General features: G+C 33.1%; 2 protein-coding genes across 7 annotated transcripts; one reads left to right on the top strand and one right to left on the bottom strand.

Annotated features, from left to right (window-relative positions):
* The first annotated feature begins 5,966 nt into the window (after positions 1 to 5,966).
* LOC121224594 (serine/threonine protein phosphatase 2A 55 kDa regulatory subunit B beta isoform) lies at positions 5,967 to 13,055 on the top strand. The gene is made up of 15 exons (XM_041108063.1): positions 5,967 to 6,057; positions 7,468 to 7,536; positions 7,748 to 7,851; positions 8,275 to 8,382; positions 8,469 to 8,588; positions 8,914 to 9,099; positions 9,194 to 9,285; positions 9,488 to 9,606; positions 10,028 to 10,151; positions 10,282 to 10,405; positions 10,993 to 11,061; positions 11,295 to 11,386; positions 11,501 to 11,578; positions 12,218 to 12,294; positions 12,733 to 13,055. The coding sequence occupies exons 1-15, from the start codon at positions 5,967 to 5,969 to the stop codon at positions 12,864 to 12,866; spliced, it is 1,587 nt and encodes a 528-aa protein (XP_040963997.1). The 3' UTR covers positions 12,867 to 13,055.
* A 162-nt stretch (positions 13,056 to 13,217) lies between these two features.
* On the bottom strand, positions 13,218 to 20,360 carry LOC121224458 (protein argonaute 1). 6 transcript variants are annotated; one of them, XM_041107820.1, is made up of 22 exons: positions 20,208 to 20,360; positions 19,011 to 19,675; positions 18,725 to 18,933; positions 18,090 to 18,236; positions 17,871 to 18,004; positions 17,624 to 17,730; positions 17,282 to 17,388; positions 16,850 to 16,988; positions 16,662 to 16,778; positions 16,143 to 16,250; positions 15,982 to 16,053; positions 15,605 to 15,727; positions 15,327 to 15,492; positions 14,988 to 15,247; positions 14,759 to 14,901; positions 14,589 to 14,651; positions 14,435 to 14,498; positions 14,184 to 14,319; positions 14,027 to 14,100; positions 13,816 to 13,910; positions 13,700 to 13,731; positions 13,218 to 13,604 (listed from the first exon to the last, which is right to left on the bottom strand). In XM_041107820.1, the coding sequence occupies exons 2-22, from the start codon at positions 19,665 to 19,667 to the stop codon at positions 13,381 to 13,383; spliced, it is 3,177 nt and encodes a 1,058-aa protein (XP_040963754.1). In that variant the 5' UTR covers positions 19,668 to 19,675; positions 20,208 to 20,360; the 3' UTR covers positions 13,218 to 13,380. The 6 variants fall into 6 exon arrangements, with proteins under 6 accessions (XP_040963754.1, XP_040963751.1, XP_040963752.1 ...); XM_041107817.1 differs by having other exon boundaries at positions 18,090 to 18,239; positions 20,208 to 20,359; XM_041107818.1 differs by having other exon boundaries at positions 18,090 to 18,239; positions 20,205 to 20,352.
* Positions 20,361 to 27,585: the final 7,225 nt, after the last annotated feature.

The raw sequence follows: 27,585 nt of genomic DNA, 5'->3' as shown, positions 1-27,585 counted from the left end.
AAAAAGTGAGTTGAAGGGGAATAAAAAGAAAATAATAAATAAGGAGGGCTTAAAAGGTAATTAGCCACATCTGCAGCAATTCACTTTCAAAATTCAAAAATGATAAATTTGCATGTCAGGTCCTTGAAACTGCAAATAATTACATTTTAGTCCTTTGGCACTATTGGTTCCGCCACAGCTTTTTTTTTGCAGGTTTTTATTTTTTATTTTTGATATATTTTAGTAAATAAAAAAAATTATAATATTTTTGGTAAATAAAAAAGTTATAATATTTTGGTTATTTTTTATTTTTTTATAATAATTTTGTAAAAAACCCTTGCAATACTTAATTTATTTATTTTGAATAGAAGGGTTCTATTGTACTTTTACCCAGCAAAAGAGATAGGATTCATAGGATAAACCAAAATATTCTTTTGGGGTTTTCTTTATAGCGAGTTATTAGGTGAAAATAATATAAAAATATGCGTCGAGGAGTGGAGCTGACACCACAATGATAATTTTTGTCAACCGGTGCGATTGGAATTTATTGCCTTTCCCTTTCTGTCCTTTTCTGCGTCACCGTGATTTCCAAGATCTCTTATTTTGTGTTTTTTTTTAAATTGATTATATCTTAAATTATGATAATTTGATTTATAAATTTTATAATATTCTAATTTTAATTACCCAACCACCAATATTATTTTCATTTCATCATCATTTCAATAATTCATTTTTCTATTAAATATCGTTTTTCATTTAATATTTTGCCATTTTACTGTCTTCGTTTAGGTTTGAGCATGAATTAAATTAAATTAAAAACCTCTTTTTTAAAATTAATTTTTTTATTAAATTAAAGTGTTACGTCAAATATGATTATACTCCCCTAAAATAGTTTATTTATTTAGATTTTTCAAAATTTTAAATTAATAAAAGTAAAATTATACTTTAGCTTCATTCAAAATAATAAAAATTTAATTTTATCTTTTAAAAATTATAAAGATATAGACTATAAAATGATAAAATTATATTTTTACTATCATAAAAATTACAATTTAATTTCAACTCTCTTAAACAAAATTTTCTGACTTCGTTTCTACTCTTTATTATATTTAAATTTAAAATCTAGTAATTAAAATCTATGTTTTAATTTAATATAATTTAATTTTTGTACATAAATTATTCGACTAATAATTGACACCTTTAATTATTCCAGTTAAAATATTGAAGCTAAATTGTTTTTAAAAATATCTATTCCTACTTATTACTTTGAAATGTGTTTATAAAATAAACTCAAGTCGTCATTTAAAAAAAATAAATGATACTAACTGCTTCAACTATTAAATAATTATATCCTGTCTTTAATTTTTACTAACATATCAAATAATTTTATATTATAAATTCAGTAACAAAAATTTAAAATTTAATTTTTTAATTTACCGAACCCACCTTTATTATCATTTATCAGGATGAAATTATATTAAACTAAAGCATCTTTATTATTGTTGTTGTTATTTGTTGGCCAAAATAAATTAAGTTCAGTATAGAAGTAAGAATTTAGTGTGCATTATTGGCTCCGCCACTGAAATAGGGGTGTGCAAAATTCAGGTAAAACCGAAAAAATTCGGTTAAATGATTGAATTCGGTTAATCGGTCAGTTAACCGAATTTTTTTGGTTAACCGAAAAAATTAATAAATAAAATTATAATATATAAATAGGCCCACTATTCATCTAAACTCAATCTAAACCCAAGTATTTAACCCAACCCAACCCAATCATAAAATTAAATTACAAATAATTTAATAAATAAAAATAAAATTTTAAAACTACGACTAAAACTAAAAGTCAAAGTCTAAAAATAATTTAATTATGTAGTGATTCAATTTTGTTAATTCGGGTAATTCGGGTAATTCGGGTAATTCAGTTAATTCGGTTAATTTGGTTAATTTTTAACCAAAAATAAAAAAACTTATAATTTTCGGTTAATTCGGTTAACCGACCGAATTAATCGAAAAAATTTCGGTTCGGTTAATTTTTTTGAAAAAAATTTCGGTTCAGTTAACGGTTAAAAATTTTGAAAGGTCAGTTAATTCGGTTAATATTATTTCGAGTCGGTTAACCGAATGAACACCCTACACTAAAGTATCCCAGCCACCGCTCCAATTTATTTATCAATTTTATATTTATTTTTTAAAATCAAGTTTCATGTTATAATAATAATAATAATAATAAATGTAATATTTATTTCACCTTAAAAATTTTCCTACTAATTGTAACAAAATATCCTAATAATTAAATATAGAATAAAAACATAATGCACTTTTAAAAGTCAACAATATGTATCAATTTCTTATAGTAAAAGCATAAAGTCTACATTTGGTTGCACATTCTACAATACCACTGTTTATCGAAAAGGAAAGTAATGAACCGTGATAAAATATTAAAAGTATTTTTTATTGGATTTGAAATTACGAGTAAAGTGATAGTGACATGTATGTGACTAAAATTTGAATAAATATAAAATATTTTATTTAAGAAATTATAAAAATTATTTTTTTAGATAAGTGTGATTAAAGTTTAATTTAGAATTTCAGTTTAATCAACTTTTTCCACCATTATATATAAGAATTGAAATGGCGAACTTATATGGTATATATCGACCTAATTAATATTTAATATTGGTCGATTTGTACGATTTAAATAAATATGTTATAAACATTATTTGAAATAATAAAAAATGAGCGATCCATCTATATCAGCATACATCTACACTCATATAATTTTTTCTACAATTAATATATGTTAAAACTTTTAACCGTTAAATATATATTAATAAAGAAAATATTTTAAATTGATATAATAGAGATATCGGATCAATTTAAAAAATCATATGTTTGACAAGTATAATTATATTAATAAATTAATTAATTGAATTGTTAAAATATTGATTGAAAAAAAATTATAAAAATATATAAAATTACTTAAATTTTACATGGAATAAATATATCCCTCCTCAGATAAAAAAATATAAATACATAGTCAAATTAAATTTCATTATATACGTGTTAGTTCAGTTCGTAGGCTTATTGACTACTTGTATATGGATAAACATGTTGGCAAATATACTTCACATATTATTGGATATCTAAATTGCGATATTTTATATTTTAAATTCGACTTCCTAATAGCCGTCCTGGTCCATTTTACCAAATGTGAAGCCAACAATAATTCAATTTATTTTAAATTACTGCATTACCCAATAAGTTGGGCATACGGCCAATTAAGTCTAAAAAGTGCATTTCATTATGGTGATTTCATCAACTAATATTAATAAAAACAATCAGCATCTTTCAATAAAACGAAAAATCTTGCGTGCAAATCAAGGGTTGTTTAATAGTGCGAAGCACTTTTTGGCTTATTTAGTAGTGTTTAAGACAACCATTTTTGGAAATTATTTTTGAAAAAGAAAAAATTAATTTTTTTTAGTTTTTTTCTTTTTTAAAAGTATTTTTAATGTTTAATTACTTTTTCATTTCTCCAATAACATTATATTTCTTCTTTTTTCTTGGTGTTTAATTACAAATGTGTTAAAATTATTAATTAAAAAATAAAAAATATTTTTTAAAATAATACAAATGTATTAATACTTAATTATAAATATTTAAAATATAGTTTATATATTCTAATTAAATTTTAAAAATAATTAATATTTATTGCTTAAAAAAATTAAAATGTATATTTCATATATTAAAATATTAACAAAAAGTTATAGTAAATTATTTTTTTATATTCTTACTAAAATATGATAATAATTGATTTGAACATTATTTATATATTTGTTACTTGATAATATCATGTCTAAAATGGATATTTTATAAAATAACTTTTTAACAGCAATGCTAAACATTCAAATCTTAAACTAAACATTTTAAAAGTAATTCTCAAAAGCACTTTTCCACGTAGCTTTTTGAAAGCATTGCTAAACTAACCCTAAAATAAATAAGGGAAGTTAGAAATTTTGTTTAGGGGTTCAATATAATTATAAAATTTGGAGTTAAAGTTAAATATTTTGTATTATATTTTTTAAAAAGGTTAAATTATAATTTTTAATTTTAGAAGGGGTTAAAAAATAATTTGTGTATTTAACAAGGTGTCAAGGCCATGCCGTTTGGTTACGCCACTAAAAACGAGCTATATATGGACCATTTTTTTGACTAGTGATAACCTAATATTAGGACCACAATATTAATAGATTACATGTTTATAAATCAAGTCAAGTGATAATTTAGAAAAATAAATTAAAGCTCGATCTAGATTTATTTTATTTAAATAATGACTATTAAAATATTTTTATAATTAATTTTGACAAAAAAAATTTAAATTCAAGATAAAAGAAAATATTTGTCCAACGAAATGGAGTATAATATAAATACAAGTTTACAAAGTAAATGCGACCCAATAAATGACAAACCAAATGTGGAATTGCTACAGTATCACCGCGTGTGATGGAATTGCAATATCTCAACTTGATATGTACGAATTATGGTTGTCAACAATCAACGTATACGTTGCCCTATCAAATTTTCATTTTCAATAGGTGTATGAAAGTCTCGTAATTTCCAAGATTACTTTAACTATATAATTTTATTTATTTAATAACATTAAAATTTTAATAATTTTATTATGTAACATCCACGTCACTAAAAATAATTTTACGTTATATCAATTAAACAATGAATTTATAAATTCTAACCAAATGAAGAATAATAACAAATCCAGTAACGTATTAAATAATTTTATCGCTAAAAATAATATTATTTTTTATGAACCAAACGTAAAGATAATACTATATTTTTTCTTCTACTAAAGATTAAAAACTGTTTCATTAAGCTAATATATATATATTTCAATATTATCTCGTCATGCTATGTCAATATTAAATTTTGCGACATACAATGTTTGATTATTTTATATTCTTTGTCAATTCAACAAACCCTAATGGACAGAGGCAAATTTGAGAGGGTGGCAGGAGCTCGGCTCCCCTAAAATAGAAAATTGTTGTTTTGACTCTCTAGAAAATTTTAAAATTTTAAAATTTTAAATTAATAAAGGTAAAATTATACTTTAGCCCCTTAAAATTATGAAAATTTAATTTAATTCTTTAAAAATTATAAAGATATAGACTATTAAAAATTAAATTTCATTTTGACCCCTTAAAAAAAGTTTATGCTTCGCCCCTGTTAATGGAGCTTGATTAATTATTTTGTCATCGATAAAAACTTAATTGGATATAACATTTTAAGATTGATTTGATTAATTTTTTAAATTTCTAAAGAGAGCTTCACCCTTCAGGTTTTTGTTTTCTTTGAGCCGAACTCTCCCTTTCATTTCGAATAAAATTGATGAAGCCATACAAAGTTTCCTTTTCACAAGAAAATAAACAATATCCATTAAAATCTAGTAAATACCATTTCATATTTGGAAGTTTGATTCAATGTGTAATTTGATATATGAATTTTGATTTGGTGTAATTATATTTATGAAATTTTAACTACGGTTCAAATATATACATAAACTTTAATTTGATTCAATTATACATATCAAAAGAAATAAATTATTAAATTATTTTTTATGCATGATAATTATAATTATCTGTGTATATAACATATAAACATAAAATGATGCTATATTAATTATTGTATTAATAATTTGTGAGAATTTAATCAAATTAAAATTTTATATATAAAGTTTTTGTATAATTTTAAGATTTATTCATCTCACCCTCTATTTGCTTACTCACCGGATGAAATTAATGTTAGAACTATATGAAAAGTTTCTTTATACAAAACAAGTGTATCTAAATGGTAGGGGAGCAATGACCACCCCTCTCTGAATGTATATATATAGTAGCAAGTGTAACATCAATTGGCCCTTCTACGATCAATCCCCCACTAGTGGGAGCTGCTTTGTGTGAAGATGCACAGGATCGATGGACAAAATACACAGGCCAGTGAGGAAGAAGGAAATAGATAGCCAAAAATATGATTACGAGCACCCGAGATCGGCTTCTTCACCGACCGGCAGCCTACGAGGGTCGGTGCAGTATATTTGGCTTGTACACTATAGGCAGTAGAGGCTTGCTATGATCAAACAAGAATTTCATTGATTCACATAATAGATTTTCCTGTAATAGATTTTCATATAAGGCTTTCATCCCTTCTAATTAAGCATTATTATGGTGAAGCTTCCTAATTGGATGAAGGTTTTACTTTGTTGGTTTTTATTTATCGTAAATATGTATATACTAATTATATGAACAACGTAAATCTTGCTTATTAAAAAAGCAATTATCTTGTTAAATATTATTGATAATGTCTATTTTCTTAACATTTTAAATTTAATTTGTTAGCGAATGAATATGATGTGTATGTTCTAAATATATTCTTTATATCAAAATTAGTATTTAACACCAAACGAACAAACTTAATTAATATAATATTGAAACTTAAAAGGCCTAGAATATTTTCTACGTTTAGGATCAATTTAAAATTAAGAGATAATTTAGAGGCGTTTAGTGCAATTAAGCCATTTCTAAAGTATATAAATAAAGTTCAGGATAAATCTCAAAATTATACATGAATTTCACTTCAATTTGCAATTTGATACATGAACTTTGATTTGGTACAATTATACAAATAAAACTTCAATTGTGGTTCAAATGTATACATGAAACTTTAATTTTGTTTCAATCATATATATTTACAGAAACAAATACATCAACTTTTATATTGGAAAATTTTAATTTAGTCCCTTTAAAAATAATAAAATTACAAATTGATCTATGGTAAAATTGCATTTTTCCCTCTCCTGAATATGAAAAAATATATTTAGTCTCTTGAAAAATAATGAAATTATAAATTAGTACATGATACCATTACATTTTGATGTCTTAAACTTTTTATAATTTAATTTTTTCCTATAAAAATTTCTAACTTCGACCCTGTGTATGCAATATATAAATATAAAATAATTTTATATTAATATTTATTTTAATAATTTGTTAGAATTTGATTAAATAAAAGTTTTACCTATAAAATTATATAAAATTACATATTAAAATGTATATTTTTAAAATTTATGGCATAAAATTGAAACAAATTCTTTGGACTGGTGTGAAGAATACACACCACATACATATTCTGGCACAGAGAAAACTAGAAGAAAGAGAATTATTAAAAGTAAAAAATAAAACAAAATATAAAAATGGCGCAAAATTTATCCGTTAGCCAAAACAAGAAATAGGAACGAGGGAAAAGATAGAAATAAAAAAAAAAAAAATAGTAGGCTTAGACGACAGAGAAGCGAAGGTGTTGTTGTCCTCCTCACTTTCTCCGTAAACCAGAGGGCAAAGCTGCTCTATTCGCGATTAAGCTCGAGATATAAATCTGAATTTTCTACGAACAAGATGGACAGAAACGGCGCCGCTTAAGGACTGAGGGAAGAGTGGAAGTTCTCTCAAGTCTTCGGCGAAAGAAGCTCCGATGACGAAATTCAAGACGGTTAGCGTTCTTTTTTTTTTATCTGTTTCTTTAGCGAATGTTGTTTTGTTTGCTTGAATTGATTTAAGAAAGTTGTGTTTTAGCTACTGTTTGGCTGCTCCTGATGAGCAATTGTCGTTATTTGTTTTTTTAAAAAGATTGTTTAGAATTGAAGAATTGAGAATTTGCTTGTTTGAAACGAAATGGAAGAGTATATGTGTTTATTTTCCAGCCGATAGAATATCGACGGTTGAATTTGACAAGAGTGGCGATTACGTTGCTGTTGGAGATCGAGGCGGTCGGATCGTGATATTCGAGACGAAGGATGGAAAAAATGTGAGAATTTCTCAGTTTTATTACGAATTTATCTTCAATACGTTAAGCTAAGCTTAGCTTTGTTTTGATTGTTACTATACTTTTTCCCTCACTAATTCCGAAAGCTAAGAGCAGAAAGTGTGTTAGAATGAGATAGCAGTATACACTTTAATAATGAAAAATTTTCTTCACTAAGAAAATGCGTGATTTACTTTATCCATTTGCGTATTTTCAAATAAATGGTATGATGTTGCTTCCTTTTACTTTTAAAGAACTTTTGGGAATGTAGAAATGTCAGTATCTAAAAGCTATAGCTAAAGTAATAATTCAAAGGAAGACGTCTTATTCAAAAGAGAAAAAAAATCCTTATTGGTTGTTATGTGTTAGGCTTGCATTGCAACTGTATTGGTTGTTTTATTATCTTCTTTTGCAATTGCTTCATAGACAGCAGACCAGCACTATTCCCGAAATCAACTGGAGCAGTTGGATTATGTCTCTTTAAACCACCCTGAATATCGATATAAAACTGAATTCCAGAGTCATGAACCTGAGGTATGCTTACTTCTGAAACAGTGTCATGTCTTCTGTGATCTTATATTCTTTTATAGTGGTTCTTGATGGCATTTTCCTTTTCATAGTTTGATTATTTGAAGAGCCTGGAGATTGAAGAGAAGATCAACAAACTCAAATGGTGTACAAGTCTAAGTGGGTCACTCTTTATCCTTTCCACGAATGATAAGACAATTAAACTGTGGAAGGTGTGGGTTATTAGGACTTGTAACTTCTGATAACTTGCTCTTTCATTTTGCTTTACATGAGATACATTGCAATGCAAAACTTAAAAGAATTTTGTCTTTTTGTATGAATGAGGCTTCATCATTCATTCGAACCTTACCATTTTGATTTCCATTGTGCCTTAGTTTAGCAGAATGGTAATGCTTTGCTTTTCTCTCATTCTTTTTGCTCAACACTTATCACTAAGATTAAGCCTAAGATGCTGGCATCTATGTCGATAAATTACTCCATTGTTATGCACTTCATCATGGTGTCGTGAATGAAAATTCTTTTGGTTTATGGAGCCAGGTAAAGGATAGAAAGGTGAAGAAAGCCAGGGAAATAGATTCTCCTCATCAATTGCTCTCTTCAGAAAATACTCTTCTGTCTGAAAGGAGTTTTATGAATGAGCAAGGCATACCGTCTTTTGCTAATGGCAATCACGTAGAAAGTGGAGCTGACAGTATTTTCCCATCTCAAGAACCGCGTTCTAAGGTATGTATGAGTTGACTAGGGCAGAGATCCTACAGAGCTACTGTTTTAGTTTGTTCTGAGTGCAAGGTTATTTAGTAGCTTTTTATGTTACAAGATTGCCAACTATGAAGACACTGCTTATGCAAGATGTAGAAGGGTGTATGCTCATGCTCATGATTTTAATATCAACTCACTTTCAAATAATAGGTAAATCCTCCATCAAGAAACTTCATTGTATGCCTTTTTGGTTTGCTTTTTTCTTTGAACAGAAATAGAATTTTGTACTTTCCTTCCGTACGCATGATTTTTGCAGTCAACTTAGGAAGGGCATTCAACAGAGTATATAACTGGAAGTTCAGAACTTTTTGCTGCATCTAAGGGATGATCTTGTTTCCTAACCCTTTTGCAGTGATGGTGAGCCGTTTATATCTGCAGATGATCTTAGGATAAACTTGTGGAACCTTGAAGTTAGTAATCAGTCATTTAATATCATTGACATGAAGCCATCAAATATGGAGGAGCTTACTGGTAATGGTTATTATTGTTTTGTTTCTTTTTCATTTCAAAATATGCTGTTTGTTATCTTTATTTTTAAATTTCAAAATGTTCTTGTTTGTCTTTACATTTTGTAGATGAAAGTACTGAATTTTCTCTTGTCTGTCTTTACATTTTGTAGTGAGAGGAGGTAACTGGTAAGATTGGTCACTACTGTATATTTCTCATTGTTTAGTTGGTTGAATCATAGTTAAGATCTGGCTTAGTTGCGAAGCTCCCTTATCCATTGTAGTTCCAATGCAATTGATGTCAAGTCATTTGCTTCTTCTTTTGACAAGATAACCTGCCTATATTCAGACATTCTTAGCTACAGTTCTGATACTTATGACTAAGACCCTTTTTATCCGATCGTTTTTAACCCATTCCTGCTCAATCCTGTTTACTTTATATTCAGAGGTCATAACATCATCTGAATTCCATCCAATTCACTGTAACTTGCTTGCATATAGCAGCTCAAGAGGTTTTATTCGTCTAGTTGACATGCGACAATCTGCATTGTGTGATTACAGTGCAAGGATGTGAGTTATGGTCCTCTTTCTTTCTTATGTTTTCAGCAGTTCGCTAGTTACTATGACCAATGATTTCAGTTACAACCGACCTAGGAGTGGAGGTTTCTACTACTCATTATCTTCGGCTTCTATTACACAGATTTCAGGATGAAGAATGTCACGGGTCACGATCATTCCTTACCGAGATTGTTGCTTCCATAACTGATATAAAGTTTCCAGTTGATGGACGTCACATCTTAAGCCGTGACTACATGAACCTTAAGGTGCCTAACCTAGATTGAGTGTTACCCATAAATATGAAATGTGATTTTTGAGGAATTTTCTTTCATAATTCAATACTCGTCCATATGGATTGGTGAGACTTTTATGTTTATCCAAATTCAAAATAGAGTTTTAACTGGCTTCTTCGTTTTCCCTGCTTTAGTTAATATTGTGTTGCTTTGCCAACAAGTTTTTTATTCTTTTAAACATTTTTCTTTCTAATAAATAAGGTAAGAGGCTGTTTTCTGACATTTAGCTCAATTATGGGCCTCTGCATTTGGAAAGGAGCAACACACCAGAGATATTCTTTGTTTTTAAGAATCGTGTTTTCTGATCCTGTCTATTTTTTTGCATGGTTTCTTGCTTTCCTCTGAACTCTGCATCTATCATATTTTTCTAAATTCCTAATTCTTTCCAAAATAATATGAACAGATGCGTCCGTTTGGTGATCAGTGAGTATATCATACTCTGAATATTATAAAAATATGAAAAGATGCATCAAACATGGTGATATATATATATCATATTGTGAATGCAAATAATGTGCTTATGTCTTCTATTAACTGATGATTTTCTTTTTATGTTTTAGCTATGGGATATGCACATGGATTCTTCACCAGTTGCTACATTCAAAATTCACGAACACTTACGCCCGAAGGTAGGTGCATATCCTTCCAATGCCTGTTTATCTGTACGATAACTCTTGTGGAAGTTCATACATTATAAATGGGCACCAATTATAAATGGGCACCATTCTTTTGTATTAATGATATTATTAAAGCTTGTAATCTCTTTTTAATAGATTAATTAACTTCTATGCACTTTAACGAGATAAATTTCTGAAAGTTATGACTTGTTTTATTGTTGATAGCTTGCAATTTATCAATGCAGTTGTGCGATTTGTATAACAATGACTCCATATTTGATAAATTTGAGTGCTGCCTCAGTGGAGATGGACTTCATTTTGCAACAGGATCTTATAGGTTTTCCATTTCCCTACTACTTTATGTCCCACATATTTAGTCATCTAATCATCTCCAATTTCGCCGACCTAACGCATTTGTAATGACATGAATATCTTTTTCTTTTTGACTCAGTAATCTCTTACGTATCTTCTTTCATGGTGGTGGGAGTGACGAGGGGGATACAATAGAAGCTAGCAAAGACCCGAACAGGTTAGCTGCATCTTTTCTTTCTCTTATATCATCTGGTCTGATCACAGAAAAACATTCATTAGTAAAACAATGACATTTTAATATTAGGATTGGCATTAAGATCTACATCTTTTTGTCAATTCGGCCCACATTCTCTATTTTTTAATTAAATTTAACCTTCAACCTTTTAAAAAAATCTAATCTGAGTATTAACATTTCAGAAAGGTTAAACTTTTAAACATGATAGCCCCTATAACAATTGATGTGTACATAATGTTATATTTTAACTTTTATAATATTTTTATATTTTTATATTTTATGAATTTTAAATTATTTGTGATGTGACATATAAAATAAATTATATTATATTTTTATAAAGTAGATGGGTCGTCATGTCAATATTGTTAAAAGATTAACATTTTAATTAGCATTTTAGTTTAAAAGAAATGATTTGACCTTTTATTTTCTTAAAATCAATAACAAAATTTTAGCTAAAAAGAATAAAAATTAAATTAACAAAAAATATGATCATTGTCGGTTAAATTTACCAATATCCTTTTAGGATTTAGTAGAGCAGTAATGTTAGTACAATTTCTGTTATGCTTCAGTCCATCTCTGACTGAGCGTTGTATTTTGTACTTTTTCTTTTTGTTTCCCAAGTATTAAAAATAGGAAGCCACTTCCAAGGGCAAGAAGATCATCTCTAAGTAACCTTACACGCGGGTTTTACAAACAAGGTATAGTAGTCTCTTTGCCCTCTGTTAGTCGCATTATGCAATGCTTATCAATGGTGAAAATATCATGAAGCCTTTTATATTAGTTGAATGTATTTTATCGCTTGTACTAAAGAAAAGATAAAATAATCTTATACTTTAAATTAAAGAGTATATTAATCATTATGTTAAAATTTTCATTCATTTCTTTAGTTAAATATTAATTTTTATATATTAGCATGAGATATACTTAACAGATCACGTGTTATTGTTAGTTTATTTCATTAGATCACAAAATTTTTTTTGATCAATTATACAATAAATAATTTACTTGTTTTTGAAGAGCAAAATACTATTTAATTCTTAATACAAAAACCTCCATGATGCTTTTACCGACTATTAACCTCAAATGATAATCAAGCTACTAATATATTAATTTTGTTCCCCTAATTACATAAGCAGGTCATGAAAGCACCAGCGTTGATTGTGAATATTCGTTGAACTCGAGTTCAAAGTTGCAACATCTCGCATGGCATCCATGTACATACTTGATCGCTTGTGCTTCTGGTAATAGCTTGTGCTTCTACCATGCCTAGTTACCCTCTATATACGTGCTTTCAAGACTACGTTTTACTGGATTACCATGAGTAAAAATGGACAAGTTGTTCTGCATAATCAAACTCGATAATTTGGAGCCTTTGTCCAGATTAACATGCATAAAAGACAAGTAGGCTCATTTCAAACATTGTCACCATATCTCATCAACAAAAATTCAAGTTCAAATATGCTCAGTCAATGTCCAAATATTTGAAGCAATGAGAGAATTGACCAAGCAAAAGATACCTTCCGATGAGACACCTACCATGAATCCATTTTCAAGTTTAAACAACTTGGGTTTTAAAGTTACTTTAGTAGCAAAGGAACAGCAAGTACAATACAAGACATTATTTAATGTTCACAAGCGAATAATCATAAAATTAACATAGTTTTAACACCAAAGTTCAACAAGTTTAGTTCAATAATCCACGCAACACCAAACAAACTAGATATTGTTCGAAATACCAATAAGCAAAGCCCAACAAAATAGATGCTCAAAATACAAGCACTCCCTTAACAGTAGAACATAACACGCTTGACATTTTCCTTGAGGGCAGGCAGAGGTCTGACGGCAGCACTAGCACCAGGTCCTCTTGTGCTACGCCCACCAGCAGCTGCAGCTCCACCTCCACGCCCTGCAGCTGTGCCACTTGTCATTGATCCACTGTCTGATGTTTCTGGTTCCATATAAAAGCGAGCTCGGAATGCAGCAAGATGTGCGTAGTACGCAGGGGGAACTGCATACATTTGTTAGTTTCAAGATTGTTAAATTGGGGCAAGGAGTCGAAAACTAAAAGACAACTCAATTTCCATTTGGATGACTAGAACTTACCAATCGACACTGATCGTGTGCACCTTGCATATCTGCAAAAGGTTAAAATAAGTTCAGATGCCAAATCATATTACTGCCTCAAAAAAAAAGAAAAAAAGATGTGGCAAAGAACATACGTATAGCAAAGGTTATTTGTAAGGGACTGTAATGCATCAGCTGTAAACTTGTTCTCATCCCATAGCACATGGTAATGAGCTGGACGGCTTGTACCCTGTACCAAGGCGAAAAAGATATTAAAAACACATTAGTACGACCAACTAATCTAATAATACCAAAGCAGACAAAACGATACAAACATTCTAGTACAGAAATGAAAGCAAATCAAACCTGAATCCCAGCATGGCTGCATAAGTAGAAGTCAAACTCCGTTGGGTGACAAATTTTGGAGTCCACCACAGTGCCTGTAGAAAACATAAAGGATTTAAGTAATAAATTACGAGACAAAAGTGAAACCATAGTAAATTAAAAACAGATAACTCCTTACCAGGCAAAATATTCCCACTCCTGTCTACAGAACGGCGATCATTATGATTGTTAGCAAACAACCTTGTATGATGCCTTTTTTGCACCACAACAAATGTAACAGGAGGCTGATAATTTGGCTCCAATGAGGCACATGCCTGAGGTTAAATGTGTAGAGAGTCAACTTGATGACGAGTGAATGAGATAGAGTTTTTAAACTACAAACTGACATTCGAATTGTTGGTAGTAATGTAGTCAACAGAACAGCCTTACCTTACGAATAGCATCAAGTTCATATAATAGAACTTGATAGAACTGGCCTTCGCTGACACCATCTCTGCATATAGAAAATAAAAACATTAATAAATTAATAAAACCAAGAGAAAAGAAGGGGCAGGGGAAGAGAATAAAAGGAGCTCGACTGTACCTGTAGAATATAATGCGCTGTGGCTTCTGTCCAGTGGCTCGTCGGAAAGATATTAAGAGCTCCCTGTATCACCAGAGAACAAAAATAAGAAACCAAATTCAAATAAACTACAGTTGAAATCTATGAAACGGATCAAGTTAATAATTAAAAGCACAGGAAGAAAACCTTACTTAATCATGCCACCAGAAACAGTCCCCCTTGCAGGATCCTGCCATGTCTTGAATAAATCTTGGATGAGCTCCTGTCGATGAGCTTGAGCACAAACCAGGCCAGCATACTTTGTAACCTCTGGCCAATCTTGAGAGGCAACAACCTGAACATTTTTTTATGATTACAATTTCAAATACAACAATCATGGAAAGAAAAATGCAAGCATAAAAAACAGATAAGAAAGCATACAGCTGCAATAGAAGGGCTTGAATCCTCCCCAGGGTGAGGATGGGTAACATCAGCACCAAAAATTATAGTCGGACGGTCACTGACAAGAGGTATCCTTCGTGATATTGCATCAACAAGAACAGTATTTCTTCCCCCAACCTTGACATTAATTTTCAATGCCACATTGGCCAAATATTGTTTGCTCATTCTAAATACATGTTTAGTCAAGCAGCACTGGGAAACAATACCAAGATCAGTCTCACAAATCCTTTTCAAATCACCTGCAAGGGAAATAGAATGATTCAGAGATCAGCATGAATCTTTTTTAAAGAAACAAATTTCAGACCAGAAAATTTATACCATAAAGAGAGCCATTATTATCTGGAAGAATAACAATAAGCAGGTCAAGTTCTTTGTTCTGCGGCTGCAGTTTAATCATGGCATCATGATACCGTGTTTTCAAAACCCTCTCAACATACTCAGGACGAGCACTAATTGGAGGAAGCACTGGTTCAGGAGTAAAGGCCTGCAAATGACATGAGCATCAATGTTAAAAAGAATTCTATTCAAAATAAAAACAGTACCAAATTGAGATCACAAAGACAGACTAATGTCAGAGTGCACTACAACTCCCTTACCATGCCAGAGATGTAACACATTTGTGCAAGCTCATAACAAAACCTCCGTGCCAAACTATCCTGGACTTGCCGAGAAAAGTTTATGCAGATCCAGTTGTTTACAGTCCCACCATTAACCATTTTCTGCAACAAAATAATTAGAAATCAGAAAAAGCACAAGACTTCACATTCAACCATTCGAGATTGAACAGATGAACTTCATGCAGTTAGGATACCTATAACTCATTTTCTTTTCAAGTAGGTAACCAAGTCATTTATCTATTCTACCTATAGATTCGGTATGGATAAGACTAGTTTAAATTAAAACCAAATACACAGTGTGAATGGAAATTCAACAACTAAAATGTATGACCTAGCTTTGAAACAGTAAGAGATACCTTGTTCATCATATTCCATTGCCCAACCTGAGGCAGGCAATCCTTCTCTTTACCAGTATCATGATATTTAAGCTGCACAGAGAACAAAAATCAATCACAAATAAAAATATGAAAGGAATTATAAAATTGCAGAAAAAATAACACAATAATTGATAACTTACCCACGGTGGAGGCAGAATACGCGCTTCAACTGAAGCAAGCTTCTCACTAATTTTAATTCCAAATTCCTTAGCATACGGGTCTTCATGATAAGCATTATGTTGTACCGTCTATAAAGGAATTTAACAAATTAGTCCGCCAGTAACAAACCATTAACTTAATTGACAATTTTGTATAAGAAAAAGTTCAAGCAAAAGATGATAGTAAGACACAAATATGCTGTAGATTTTTAGATCCAAAGGTAATCACAAGATGGATATTATATTAGTTCTCACTTATTATTTAGCCCTTGAGTTGAACACAGTTTGGCATACACAATAATTATATTTTTACAAGGCAATTGTTCACATGAAAACTACAGACAAAAAAATAAAAAAGGAGACAATTTAAGTAGTTTTGATGCAAATTATTACAGACTAATACGTCACATCCACTCATCATACAAAAAATGAAAAAAAATAGTGAGGCGAGATAAAGCGAAAGTGTTTAGAAACACAAAAGAAAAAGCAAAAATGTCGAACCTTCATAATATCATACTCTCTTTCCTGAGGACGCTGGCAGGTGACCTTCAGTAAAGCAGTAATTTGTTTCTCATTCAATCTCTTTGAGTACCTCTGACCCTCGACAATCTTGCATACCTACGTGAATCACAAGTCATTAGCACTACATATCCATATACCAATTACCTTCTCAGTCTAAAGGAATTTACCTCCATTGGCAAATAATTTGGTCTCTGCTGGTTTCCAACTTGTAGACAAGGCCATTGGGTATGTTGAATGATGAAACCATAAGTTTCGTGGAAATACTCCACAACAGATTTCATTGTACCTCTATCATCTACAGGAAAACTATAAACAATAAAGTCTGTTAGAGAATTAGGACCGACACCATATCACAAGTAACAAGGAAATCTAACACATAGATCATTGCTCTAATATTGGCCTATGTTCGCAAAGCACAATATCAGGAAAAGGTTTACGTTCAATAATATTATGCGACTTTTTAAAAGACAATTTAGTTGCTTGAAACAGATTAAACATTTTCTATACTTACAGGTTAAAAAAATAATGCATACAATTCACATTACAAAAATAGAGATCCTCTAAAAGACATCACATCAAAGAATTATAGTAATACTCACGTCAACTCTCTAGTTGCTTGTGATGTTAAACCCGATATTCGATATTTTCTTCGCATGTTGCCACGATGTGTAACTTCTACTTTGACTCCTCTAAGAGCCTTTTTAATCTATTCATACAAAAAAGGAAACCAAAATGAACATGGTAGGATGATAACTAAAGGGAGAACATACTATTTTCTAGCAGACTTTTTCACCTGCTGAAACAAATGAAATCATGCACAATCCCTAATAATAGATGTCAGGAAATAGCTGGTTTACCAATAAGAAAGAATAAATAACAAAGATGACAAAGTAATCTGTACTTAATATTTCCAATCAGAAGGAAATTTAAGAAAATCTTACCTTCACACGATCAGCATCAGATAGTGGTCTAGAAACATCACGGTTTAGCAATTGTGTTACAAAATCAATAACAGGCAAAGGCTCAATGAAAGCAGTAGAAGACATATCTGTCCAGCAGATAATTGTCACCATAAGACCAGGTTAGATTAAGGCACAGAGATAAAATACAGGTGCAATGACATATGAATAAACCACCCAGGCATGCAATATAGATCAAATGAAAATGGTTGTCTCATAACAACAATACCAATATTCAGCGATAGTCCCATCTGTGTAGGACGAATGCTTTGATAAAAGCCACGCCAGCTTTCTAATCCCTCACCCAAAGGCTGCCTTCTCCCTAGGTCAGGTGAGTAGAATGAACGGCCAACAGGACAATACCTGTACCCTCACATGTATCAAAATTTGAAAGCCAGAAGCAGCATGGTAAACAGATGAAAAAATAATAATAACCAAAACGCAGTACCTGGTAGTAGGTAATTCACGAAGAACAATGTCAAGAACCTGAAGAGCTTCCTGAGGTGCATCAGCTTGTCTCCCTTGCAAAAAGAGTCCAAGATGGTGCAGATCAGCACGAGCAGCCAATTTGATTACAACTTTAAAGTCCCGGTCTCTTCTGCATCAAGAATATATAATAAGTGATGGAACACAGATGTCAACAAAAAACAATTCAATGTCCCATTCCATACAACCCATTACCAGTCAGAAGGCATTTAGAAATCAGTTGGTTTGAGAGAACATTTTTATTTTCCCTTTTCATTTTCTGAAAAACAGTTTTTATAGAAAATGTTTTAGGTTAACCCATTTAATTTGAAAACATTTTTCTTTTCTTGTTTTATATTTGAAACAAATCCATTTTTCTCTTAAAACAATGCTTCACGAAAATGAAAATGGACTATGTTTTCTGAAACAAAATGAAACCTTGACACTTCCAAGCCAGAACAAACTTTTGAAGTTTCTAACATCAGATCCTATGGACAAATGTGAGAAGGATATATTTTTTTTTCCTAAAAAACAAGTTCTAGCAAAAATAGAAGCAGCATAACAAATAAATGTGCAAATGAATATTGAATGAAAATAAAAAGGGAATCAATCAACAACCTTGGCTGTCCTGAACCATCATCCTCGTCGGTAAGGGTGATCTTAAACTCCTTGGACACAAAAGGGAGAGGCCCAGCAGTGTAAAGACTCTTCCGGCCATCATAAGCAGGAAGGCGCTTTCCTAGATGTGATTCTCTATATAATTTCACTAGCTGCTCCATGACAGCCCGGTTCACTCCTCGAGATGCTACCTCCGGTGTAATAGTAACCTATTTCCATTGACAATGCTAATCAAGAATCAGCAGATAAAGGAAACAAAGAAAAGGCTTATTATAAAAGAACTCACATCATACTGGTGCAAATCTTTATCTGGCAATTCAGCAAAGAAATGATTAGCTTTGACAATGCACCTTATGCCAGTGCTACCCTTTCCAGGTCGAAGAGGAAACCTCACTGACTTGCTTGATGGAGGGACTGGCTGAATTGCTTGGCCAGCTTCTTGCTGGATGGAAAGCTGTTGAAAATGCTCGGTCAATGGTACAGGCTCTGGTGGTGGCCTGGATGATGAGCCTGCCTCAGACGGAGCAGGCTGGCGGATCACCTCAACTTGCATAGGTTGGGTTGCTTGGTGCAGCTCGGGAACAGGTGGTCGGGATGGTCCACCAGCAAAAGGTCCTCCACCATGGTCACCACTACCTCGACCGCCACCATATCCCCCACGACCTCCTTGCTGAGAAGAACCTCCCCTTCCTCTACCTTGGTATTCAGGAGGTCCTCCACCATACTGCTGTTGTGGCATTCCACGACCCCGACCACCAGTGCCATAACCACCCCGACCTCCTTGCTGGGATTGTGGAGCCCAACCTCGTCCACCCGAGTAACCTCCACTTCCCCCTTGTTGTTGAGGAGGACGTTGGGGACCCTGACCACTACCAGCACCAGTATCATGAGACTGAGAGCTCTCGCCCCCAGAAGGATTATCACTTCTCTTCTTCCTACCCATGAAGATAACTGCACAAGGACAGAAAGCCAACAAGCACTAAGCGTGTTTTCAAAACAAAAAATAAAAAATTATTCTCCTCGATGTAACTTTAAAAGCGTTCTCCACTATCATAACATAACTAAACCCTAAACATCAAATAATCCTAATTTAAAGAGAGTGAAAATACGCAACCATATAACAGATCAAATGAAGCAAAACATATCACAGTCAAACAGCAAAATGAAAACCCTAATACATAACAACAATAGCTTAAAAAACGCTAAGATCCCGTCAAACCCTAGATAAGACAAAGCAGTAAACAAAGATCTAAGAAATCGTAGTAAAAAAAAAACCCAAACGAGCGAAAAAAAATCAGTTAAAAAATAAAGAAAAACCGTAGATCCAACAACAATAAGAAGAAATAAACAGAAACGCGTACAAGCTTCGACGGAAAACCGCTACCGGAAAACCACTTATCAACCAATAATGTTAATAAAAAAGTGAATAAATTAAATTAAATTAAATTTTAAAAAAAAAACAGAGAGGAAAAGGGCGTACTACCAAATACCACTCCTTCAGTCGCTACTATGCAGAGAAAATTAAAAGACTCGCTTGGCAAACATAAAAGAAGGGCGGTGAGCGAAAGCGACTTAAATAGAGGTTGATTAATTAATATTTTATTATGTTATACATTAAAACAAAAATATTTAAAAAAAAAGTTTAAATTAATAAAAAAACAACCATGAAGGTTTATTATTATGTTTTTAAGAAGGTCAAAGATAATTATTTAATTTATAAGTATCTCATTAAAATGTTTTTAAGATTTCTCAAAAGATAATTAAGTGAAAAATCATATACAAATGAATATATATAAATTTTATATTTAGAAAAATAATGAAAATATTAAAAGGAAAGTGGGCATTGAGGAGAAGAGGAGTTATATCATAATGAGATAGTGGGTGTTTTTACAAATAAACTATTTTTATAAAACATTAAATTACATAGTTACCCTTATGTTTTTCTTAGATTTTATTTTTTTAACTATAAAATAGTGAGTGTTTTTAGAAATAAACTATTTTTTAAAAACATTAAATCACATAGTTACCCTTATAAAACATTAAAATTATGTTCTTAGATTTTATTTTTTTAACTATAAAATAGAAAGAATCTATTTTTAAAAATAAACTTAAATTGTAGATTCAAATAAAAATAGTTGATTTACTTTTTCTTTAGATCTATGATTATACCTAGGTTTTTTAGCTTTGCATTATTTTTTATTTTTAATAACAATAAAAATGTTTGAAATCACGCTTTATTCAAATAATAAACTTGTTAACGAAGCAGCTTACACACAAAGGTGTATCCTTTTTTGTGTCCTTACACACAAAGGTGCATTAAGCTTTGATTGTTGAGCTTACAGTACGCTTTGGAACTTTTTAATTGACTATTGCACTGTAAGAGTAAGCAACCCTTCCTTTATGTTTTTCTTTTTCTTTTTTTCCTTTTTTACCTTTCTTAGCATAAAGGAAACTTGAGAATAGTATATAATCCTTTTTACGGTACACTTGTTTTTCTTTTATTATTACATTGAATTTCGGCTAAATATAAAATTGAGTAAGATGATACTTTAAATGAGAGATCAGTTTTTTCACAACTTGAAACCATAATTAAAGGATATCGAGTTCTTTCATACCTGACTTGACAAATATTAAGGTCAATTTATTATTATAATTAAAAATTATTTTTGAAAAGGGTTAAGAAAAGTATTTTTGAAATGATGCTTAAGGGATATCGAGTTCATTATCACTTGAAAAATATTGGAGTCCGATTGTTATTCATGTTGAAAAATATTTTTTTAAACGCATGGCAAATTTTAACATTTTTGTCCAAAAGCACTTGAAAAATAAAATATTGTTATGAATACTATTAAGTGGATGTTCAACATTTCATATTCTTTAACTTTTTACCTTTCATCTAGTTACAACCATTTTTCTATCTATGTATTAGAAAACGAAGAGTCTAATATCTCTCTCTCTATATATATATGAGTGTACTACTTGTAATGTGATGAAAAAGAAATAAATGCAATAGAAATCCCGCTTATCATCTTCTATTGTTTTTGTGTTTTTTGCATTATTATTATTATTTCATAATAAATGTCTATTTTTATAATGATGATGTAAAGTAGAAAAAGATATATTTTATTGAAAGTTAAAAAAGATATATTTAAAAAATATGTAAATTCATTAATATTATAATATATGGAATACATAAAGTTAAATTAAAATAAAAATATTTAAAAATAATTTACACGATATCAAATTATTATTTTGATATTAACAAATATTTAACTTAAATTGTAGTGCTAATATAAATAAATTTATAATAACTCATTATTATAATAAATATGTTATAAAAAAACTATAATATACTAAAAATCTATGACACGTGTATGTGTCACGGACTTAGGTTTTTCCCACGCGATCCGTCCGGCCTTAGGCAGCTTCTTTGCTCAAAAACACCTTAGTCAGCCTAACTTGCAACGATAAAGGATTCAATGTAATTCCCTCACTGCTCTCTCTCACGAAGAACAGCAAAAGAACAAAGCAAGAACGAACCTTGAAAGATGAACGAAAGCCACGAGAAAGCAAGAACATTTGAGAGGAAAGTTTGAGTGAATACTCTCAAAATTCTTATTGATAACTGAACGAATTACAATGAGCAGAGATGTCTCTATTTATAGTTGAGCCTCCCTAAAATCAACGGTGTAAATCAAAGTACATCAATGGCTACAATTAAAAGTTGTATACAATTAGAACTCTTACACAATTAGAAGCTGTCTACAATTAGAACTCTAATATTACATAATCATATCTTCTTGGATCACTTTCCGTATTTACCAGGCTCTTGAGATGGGCTTTTAATCTCTCCAGGCAACGGGCTAGTTTGGTTGGGCCAAATGACCTCCCTCAAATACGATGGATCGCACAAGTTTGTCATGGTTGCGTGCTCCCATGCGCAAACCCATGACATTCTCCCCCACTTGTTCTAACGACGCCCTCGTGGCATCCTCCTTATGGAACTGGTCAATCTTCCCTTGGAACTGCCACAATGCCTCGGCAGGTTCCCAATTTGCTTCGCATCTGGAAGTCCCTTCCATCGAACTAAGTACTTATGCCGTGGTTGGTGGTACTTTTGTCTAATTACCCGATCTGCCTCAATGTTTTCGACTTTACGATCATACGACACTTTTACCCCCATCAATGCTCGTTCAGACTTGCCTCGATTCGGATCCTCTTGATCATCATGAAATGGCTTAAGCATGCTTACATGGAAGACCGGGTGAACTTTAAGTTTTGCTGGCAACTCAAGCTTATAAGTCACCTTGCCTACTCTCTTCACAACTTTAAACGGTCCTTCATACCTTCGCACAAGACCCTTGTGCAAGCCAGTATATCGCAAAATCAACTGTAGTTTAGCAAGGACTGAGTCACCCACTTAAAATTGCACATCCCTTCGGTTCTGATCGGCCCACTTCTTGCTACGCTTACTTGCCTTGTGTAAACAAGCTCTAGCCAAGTCATTATTCTCTTGCCAATCTTTTGCGAATCGATAGGCTACCGGATTTGGTCCTGTATAATGGGTCACAACAGCGTTGGGTGTGAGTGGCTGTTGACCCGTCACTATTTCAAATGGACTTTGATTTGTGGCCTCACTTCGCTGCAAGTTGTAAGAAAATTGGGCCACATCCAACAACTTTGGCCAATCCCTTTGTGTGGCACTCACGTAATGTCGAAGATACGTCTTCAACAATACATTTACTTGCAGGGCACTTCTTAGTCACCGGAATAAATGTCGCATACTTTGAAAACCTGCCCACCACAACAAGAATACTCGCAAACCCGTCAGACTTAGGCAAACCAATAATAAAATCCATGGATAAACTCTTCTATGGCTTTTCCGAAACTGGCAAGGGTTGAAGTAAACCGGCTGGAGTCTTTAACTCAACCTTGTCTTGTTGGCATACTAGACAAGTTTTCACATAGGTTTCAACATCAGCACCCATGTGAGTCCAGTAGTAACGATCCTCCAAAAGGGCCAAAGTGCGATGCATCCCTGGATGGCCCGTCTATTTCAAGTCATGACACTCCTTCATGACTTCCTTACGGAGTTTCTCATAATGGGACACATAGAGGCGGTGTCCGTGAGTGTATAACAGCTCCCCATCAAGCCAAAATATCCTTGTTTTTCCTTATTTGGCAAGCTCAATCAAATTTTTAGCCGTGAGATAATGGGACAATCCCTTTCGTATGCGTTCTAATAAAGAACCATCAGGTTGACTGATTGCTGCAAATTCCATCTTTCGACTGAGTGCATCAGCCACAATGTTGGCACTTCCTGGTTTATATTCCATTGTAAAATCAAACTCTGCTAGTAAAACCTGCCAACGAGTCTGCTTGGGATACAACTTTTTCTCGGTTAGAAAATAACTATTGGCAAACTTTTTGGTAAGAACCACGAACCTAGAACCCAATAAATAATGTCTCAATGTGCGTAAGTAGTGTACTACCGCAGTCATTTCTTTCTCTTGGACCGTATATCTACGCTCCGTCTCATTAAGCTTTCGACTCTCGAAAGTAATTTGGTGCCCATCTTACACCAGTACTCCCCCAATAGTATAATCTGATGCACCCGTGTGTACCTCACAAGGCTTCGCAAAATCCAGCAAGGCAAGTACGGGTTCCCTCATCATTTCTTGCTTCAATTGATTAAAGGCCTTCTCACATTCTGAATTCCAATCCCATACCTTCCCCTTTTTCAACATGTCCGTCAAGGGAGTGGTAATTCTAGAGTAGCCTTCGACAAAATGGCGATAGTAATTTGCCAACCCAATGAAAGATCTCAACTCTGTTACCTTGGTTGGAGGCTCCCACTCTGAGATGGCTTGAACCTTGCTCTTATCCATTCGGATCTTACCACCTCCCACAATGTGGCCTAGGAATGACACCTCTTGTTGGGCAAACGAACATTTCTCCTCCTTGACGAATAACTCATTTTCCCTCAAAGTTTGGAACACCTCCCTCAAGTGTTTCATGTGCTCTTCAAGAGACTTGCTATACACCACAATATCATCAAGGTAAACAACCACAAAACGATCAAGAAATGGTTGAAGTACCTTATTCATTAGGGTGTAGAATGTAGATGGGGTATTCGTGAGTCCGAAAGGCATCACAAGGAACTCATACGAACTGTACCGTGTCACACAAGCTATCTTTGGTTCATCCCTTTCGGCTATCCGAACTTGATGATACCACGATCTCAGATCTAACTTGGTAAACCATCTTGCACTACCAAGCTGATCAAACAAATCTGCAATTAGAGGAATAGGATACCTATTTTTCACAGTGATTTTGTTTAGAACTCGATAATCGATGCACATTCTCAAGGACCCATCATGATTCTTTTGGAATAACACTAGTGCACCATATGGGGATTTAGATGGTTTAATGAATACCGCATCCAAAAGTTCCTTCAATTGTTTCCGAAACTCTTTTAATTTTGGCAGAGACATACGATAGGGGGCCCTTGCTGGCGGCACCACATTGGACGCTAACTCGATTTTGTGGTCCACCTCCCTATTGGGTGGCAAACTTTTAGGCAACTGAGCAGGCATTACATCTCGGAATGATTACAACAACTCACCCACTTCTTTCGGGGTCTCACTAACAAACTCCGCGGTCTCTTCGATCTTCAATGTGGCTAAATATGAGACTTCATTTTTACGTACACCTTTAGCAAACTGAATTGCTGACAGTGTTTTTCCCTCAAAGCTTCTTTTCCTTGTCACTTTCACCATGCATTGATGTTTCGCGTCCGAAATCACTATGTAATTACTCGAAGGGGCAATAAAAGCATTAACCTGATCAAGGAAGCTTAGTCTAACCACAAAATCATAGTCATCAAGTTGTATTACCTTAATGGATACCTTCTCTGACCATTTATCGAGCTGAAGATCCACTCCTTTTGCAACCCCCTTGATTGAAACACTTTCTGAGTTCACTGTTTTGATCCGACCCACTTCTTTATCTATATTGAGGCCTAGTTTACAAGCAGCCTCCTCAGGCATGAACAAATCAGAGGCCCTTGTGTCAACGAGCACATTCAATTTTTTACCAGCCACAATGATGTCTACAAACATCAAACCATGGCTCATTCTATCTTTGATACCCCCTAGTATCGAACCAATACTGTTATCCTCTACATCGGATTCCCTTTTTGCTTCTATGGCCGTGAGAGCGGCCTTCTTTGGGCAGTCCTTGATCATATGTGGACCGTCACAGTGAAAGTAACTTATAGGCCCACTATTTCTCTTGTCCCAAGGCTTCTTACCATTGCCGTCCCTAGTGGGCCTTTCTTTATCCCCCCCACTATTACTCTTTTGATTAAATCTGAGCTTAGAAGAATTGGGATTGTCTTTCTTCCCACCAAATTTCGCAAGCAATTCTACTACTGACATAGCCTTGGTGAGTTCTTGAACTCCTCGGCGTTGCAACTCTTGCTTCGCCCACGATTTTAATCCGTCCATGAAGGAAAAGAATGCCTCTTTCTCCCCCATATCTGAGATTTAGAGCATAAGTTCACTAAACTCCTGCACATACTCCCTCATAGTGCCTTGTTGCGCAAGCCGATGCAACTTTGCCCGAGCCTTATCTTCGGCATACTTTGGGTAAAACTGTACTTTGAACTCACATAAAAACTCCTCCCATATTCCGATTTTGGTCCCACCACGTCTCACATCAGTGGACCTACGACGCCACCACAATAAAGCAACGCCAGATAAATACATCGCAGCAGTAGTTACCTTAGTGACATCTTCTGTGATGCCTTTGGCACAGAAGTATTACTCGATTCCCCACAAAAAGTTGTCCACCTCTCTTACGGACCTTGTTCCCTTGAACTCATTGGGCTTGGGAACATCAATATTGGGCTTGGGTGCGACAGCAGCTAACCCACCACTGCCCAAAGCAGCCTTGTAGATTGTGAGTTCACCCTTGAGCTCCGTAATCTCCCCTTTCAAGGTCGCCACCAGAGCCTCGATGGCATCGTCTCTACCAGTCAACTGTTCCACATTATCCGTCACATACACTTTGAGCTACTCCTGCATGGACTGCAATCCATCATGGAGCCTATCATCGACATCATCAATCCTCTCCTTGATATCCCTCACGAAATTCTCGAGAGTGACGACACGATCCTCTAAAGCTGATAATATGTCCCTTAAGCGACTAGCTTTCCTAGCCCTACCACGGGTCTCCATTCCCTCAACTTCTTTCGACATCTTTCAACGGTGGCTTTGAACCTTGGCTCTAATACCAACTGTCACGGACTTAAGTTTTTCCCACGCGATCCGTGCGGCCTTAGGAAGCTTCTTTGCTCAAAAATGCCTAAGTCAGCCTAAATTGCAACGATAAAGGATTCAACGTAATTCCCTCACTGCTCTCTCTCACGAAGAACAGCAGAAGAGCGAAGCAAGAACGAACCTTGAAAGATGAACGAAAGCCACGGGAAAGCAAGAACACTTGAGAGGAAAGTTTGAATGAATACTCTCAAAATTCTTATTGATAACTGAACGAATTACAATGAGCAGAGAGGTCTCTATTTATAGTTGAGCCTCCCTAAAATCAACGGTGTAAATCAAAGTACATCAATGGCTACAATTAAAAGCTGTATACAATTAGAACTCTTACACAATTAGAAGTTGTACACAATTAGAACTCTAAGATTACATAATCATATCTTCCTGAATCACTTTCCATATTTACCAGGCTCTTGAGATGGGCTTTTAATCTCTCCAGGCAACGGGCCAGTTTGGTTGGGCCAAATGACCTCCCTCAAATACGATGGATCGCACAAGTTTGTAATGGTTGCATCCTCCCAT

This window comes from Gossypium hirsutum, chromosome D12 (assembly GCF_007990345.1).
Source record: "Gossypium hirsutum isolate 1008001.06 chromosome D12, Gossypium_hirsutum_v2.1, whole genome shotgun sequence".
Taxonomy (NCBI): domain Eukaryota; kingdom Viridiplantae; phylum Streptophyta; class Magnoliopsida; order Malvales; family Malvaceae; genus Gossypium; species Gossypium hirsutum.
The sequence above is the reverse complement of the archived record's forward strand: the minus strand, read 5'-3'. Positions and strand labels throughout refer to the sequence as shown.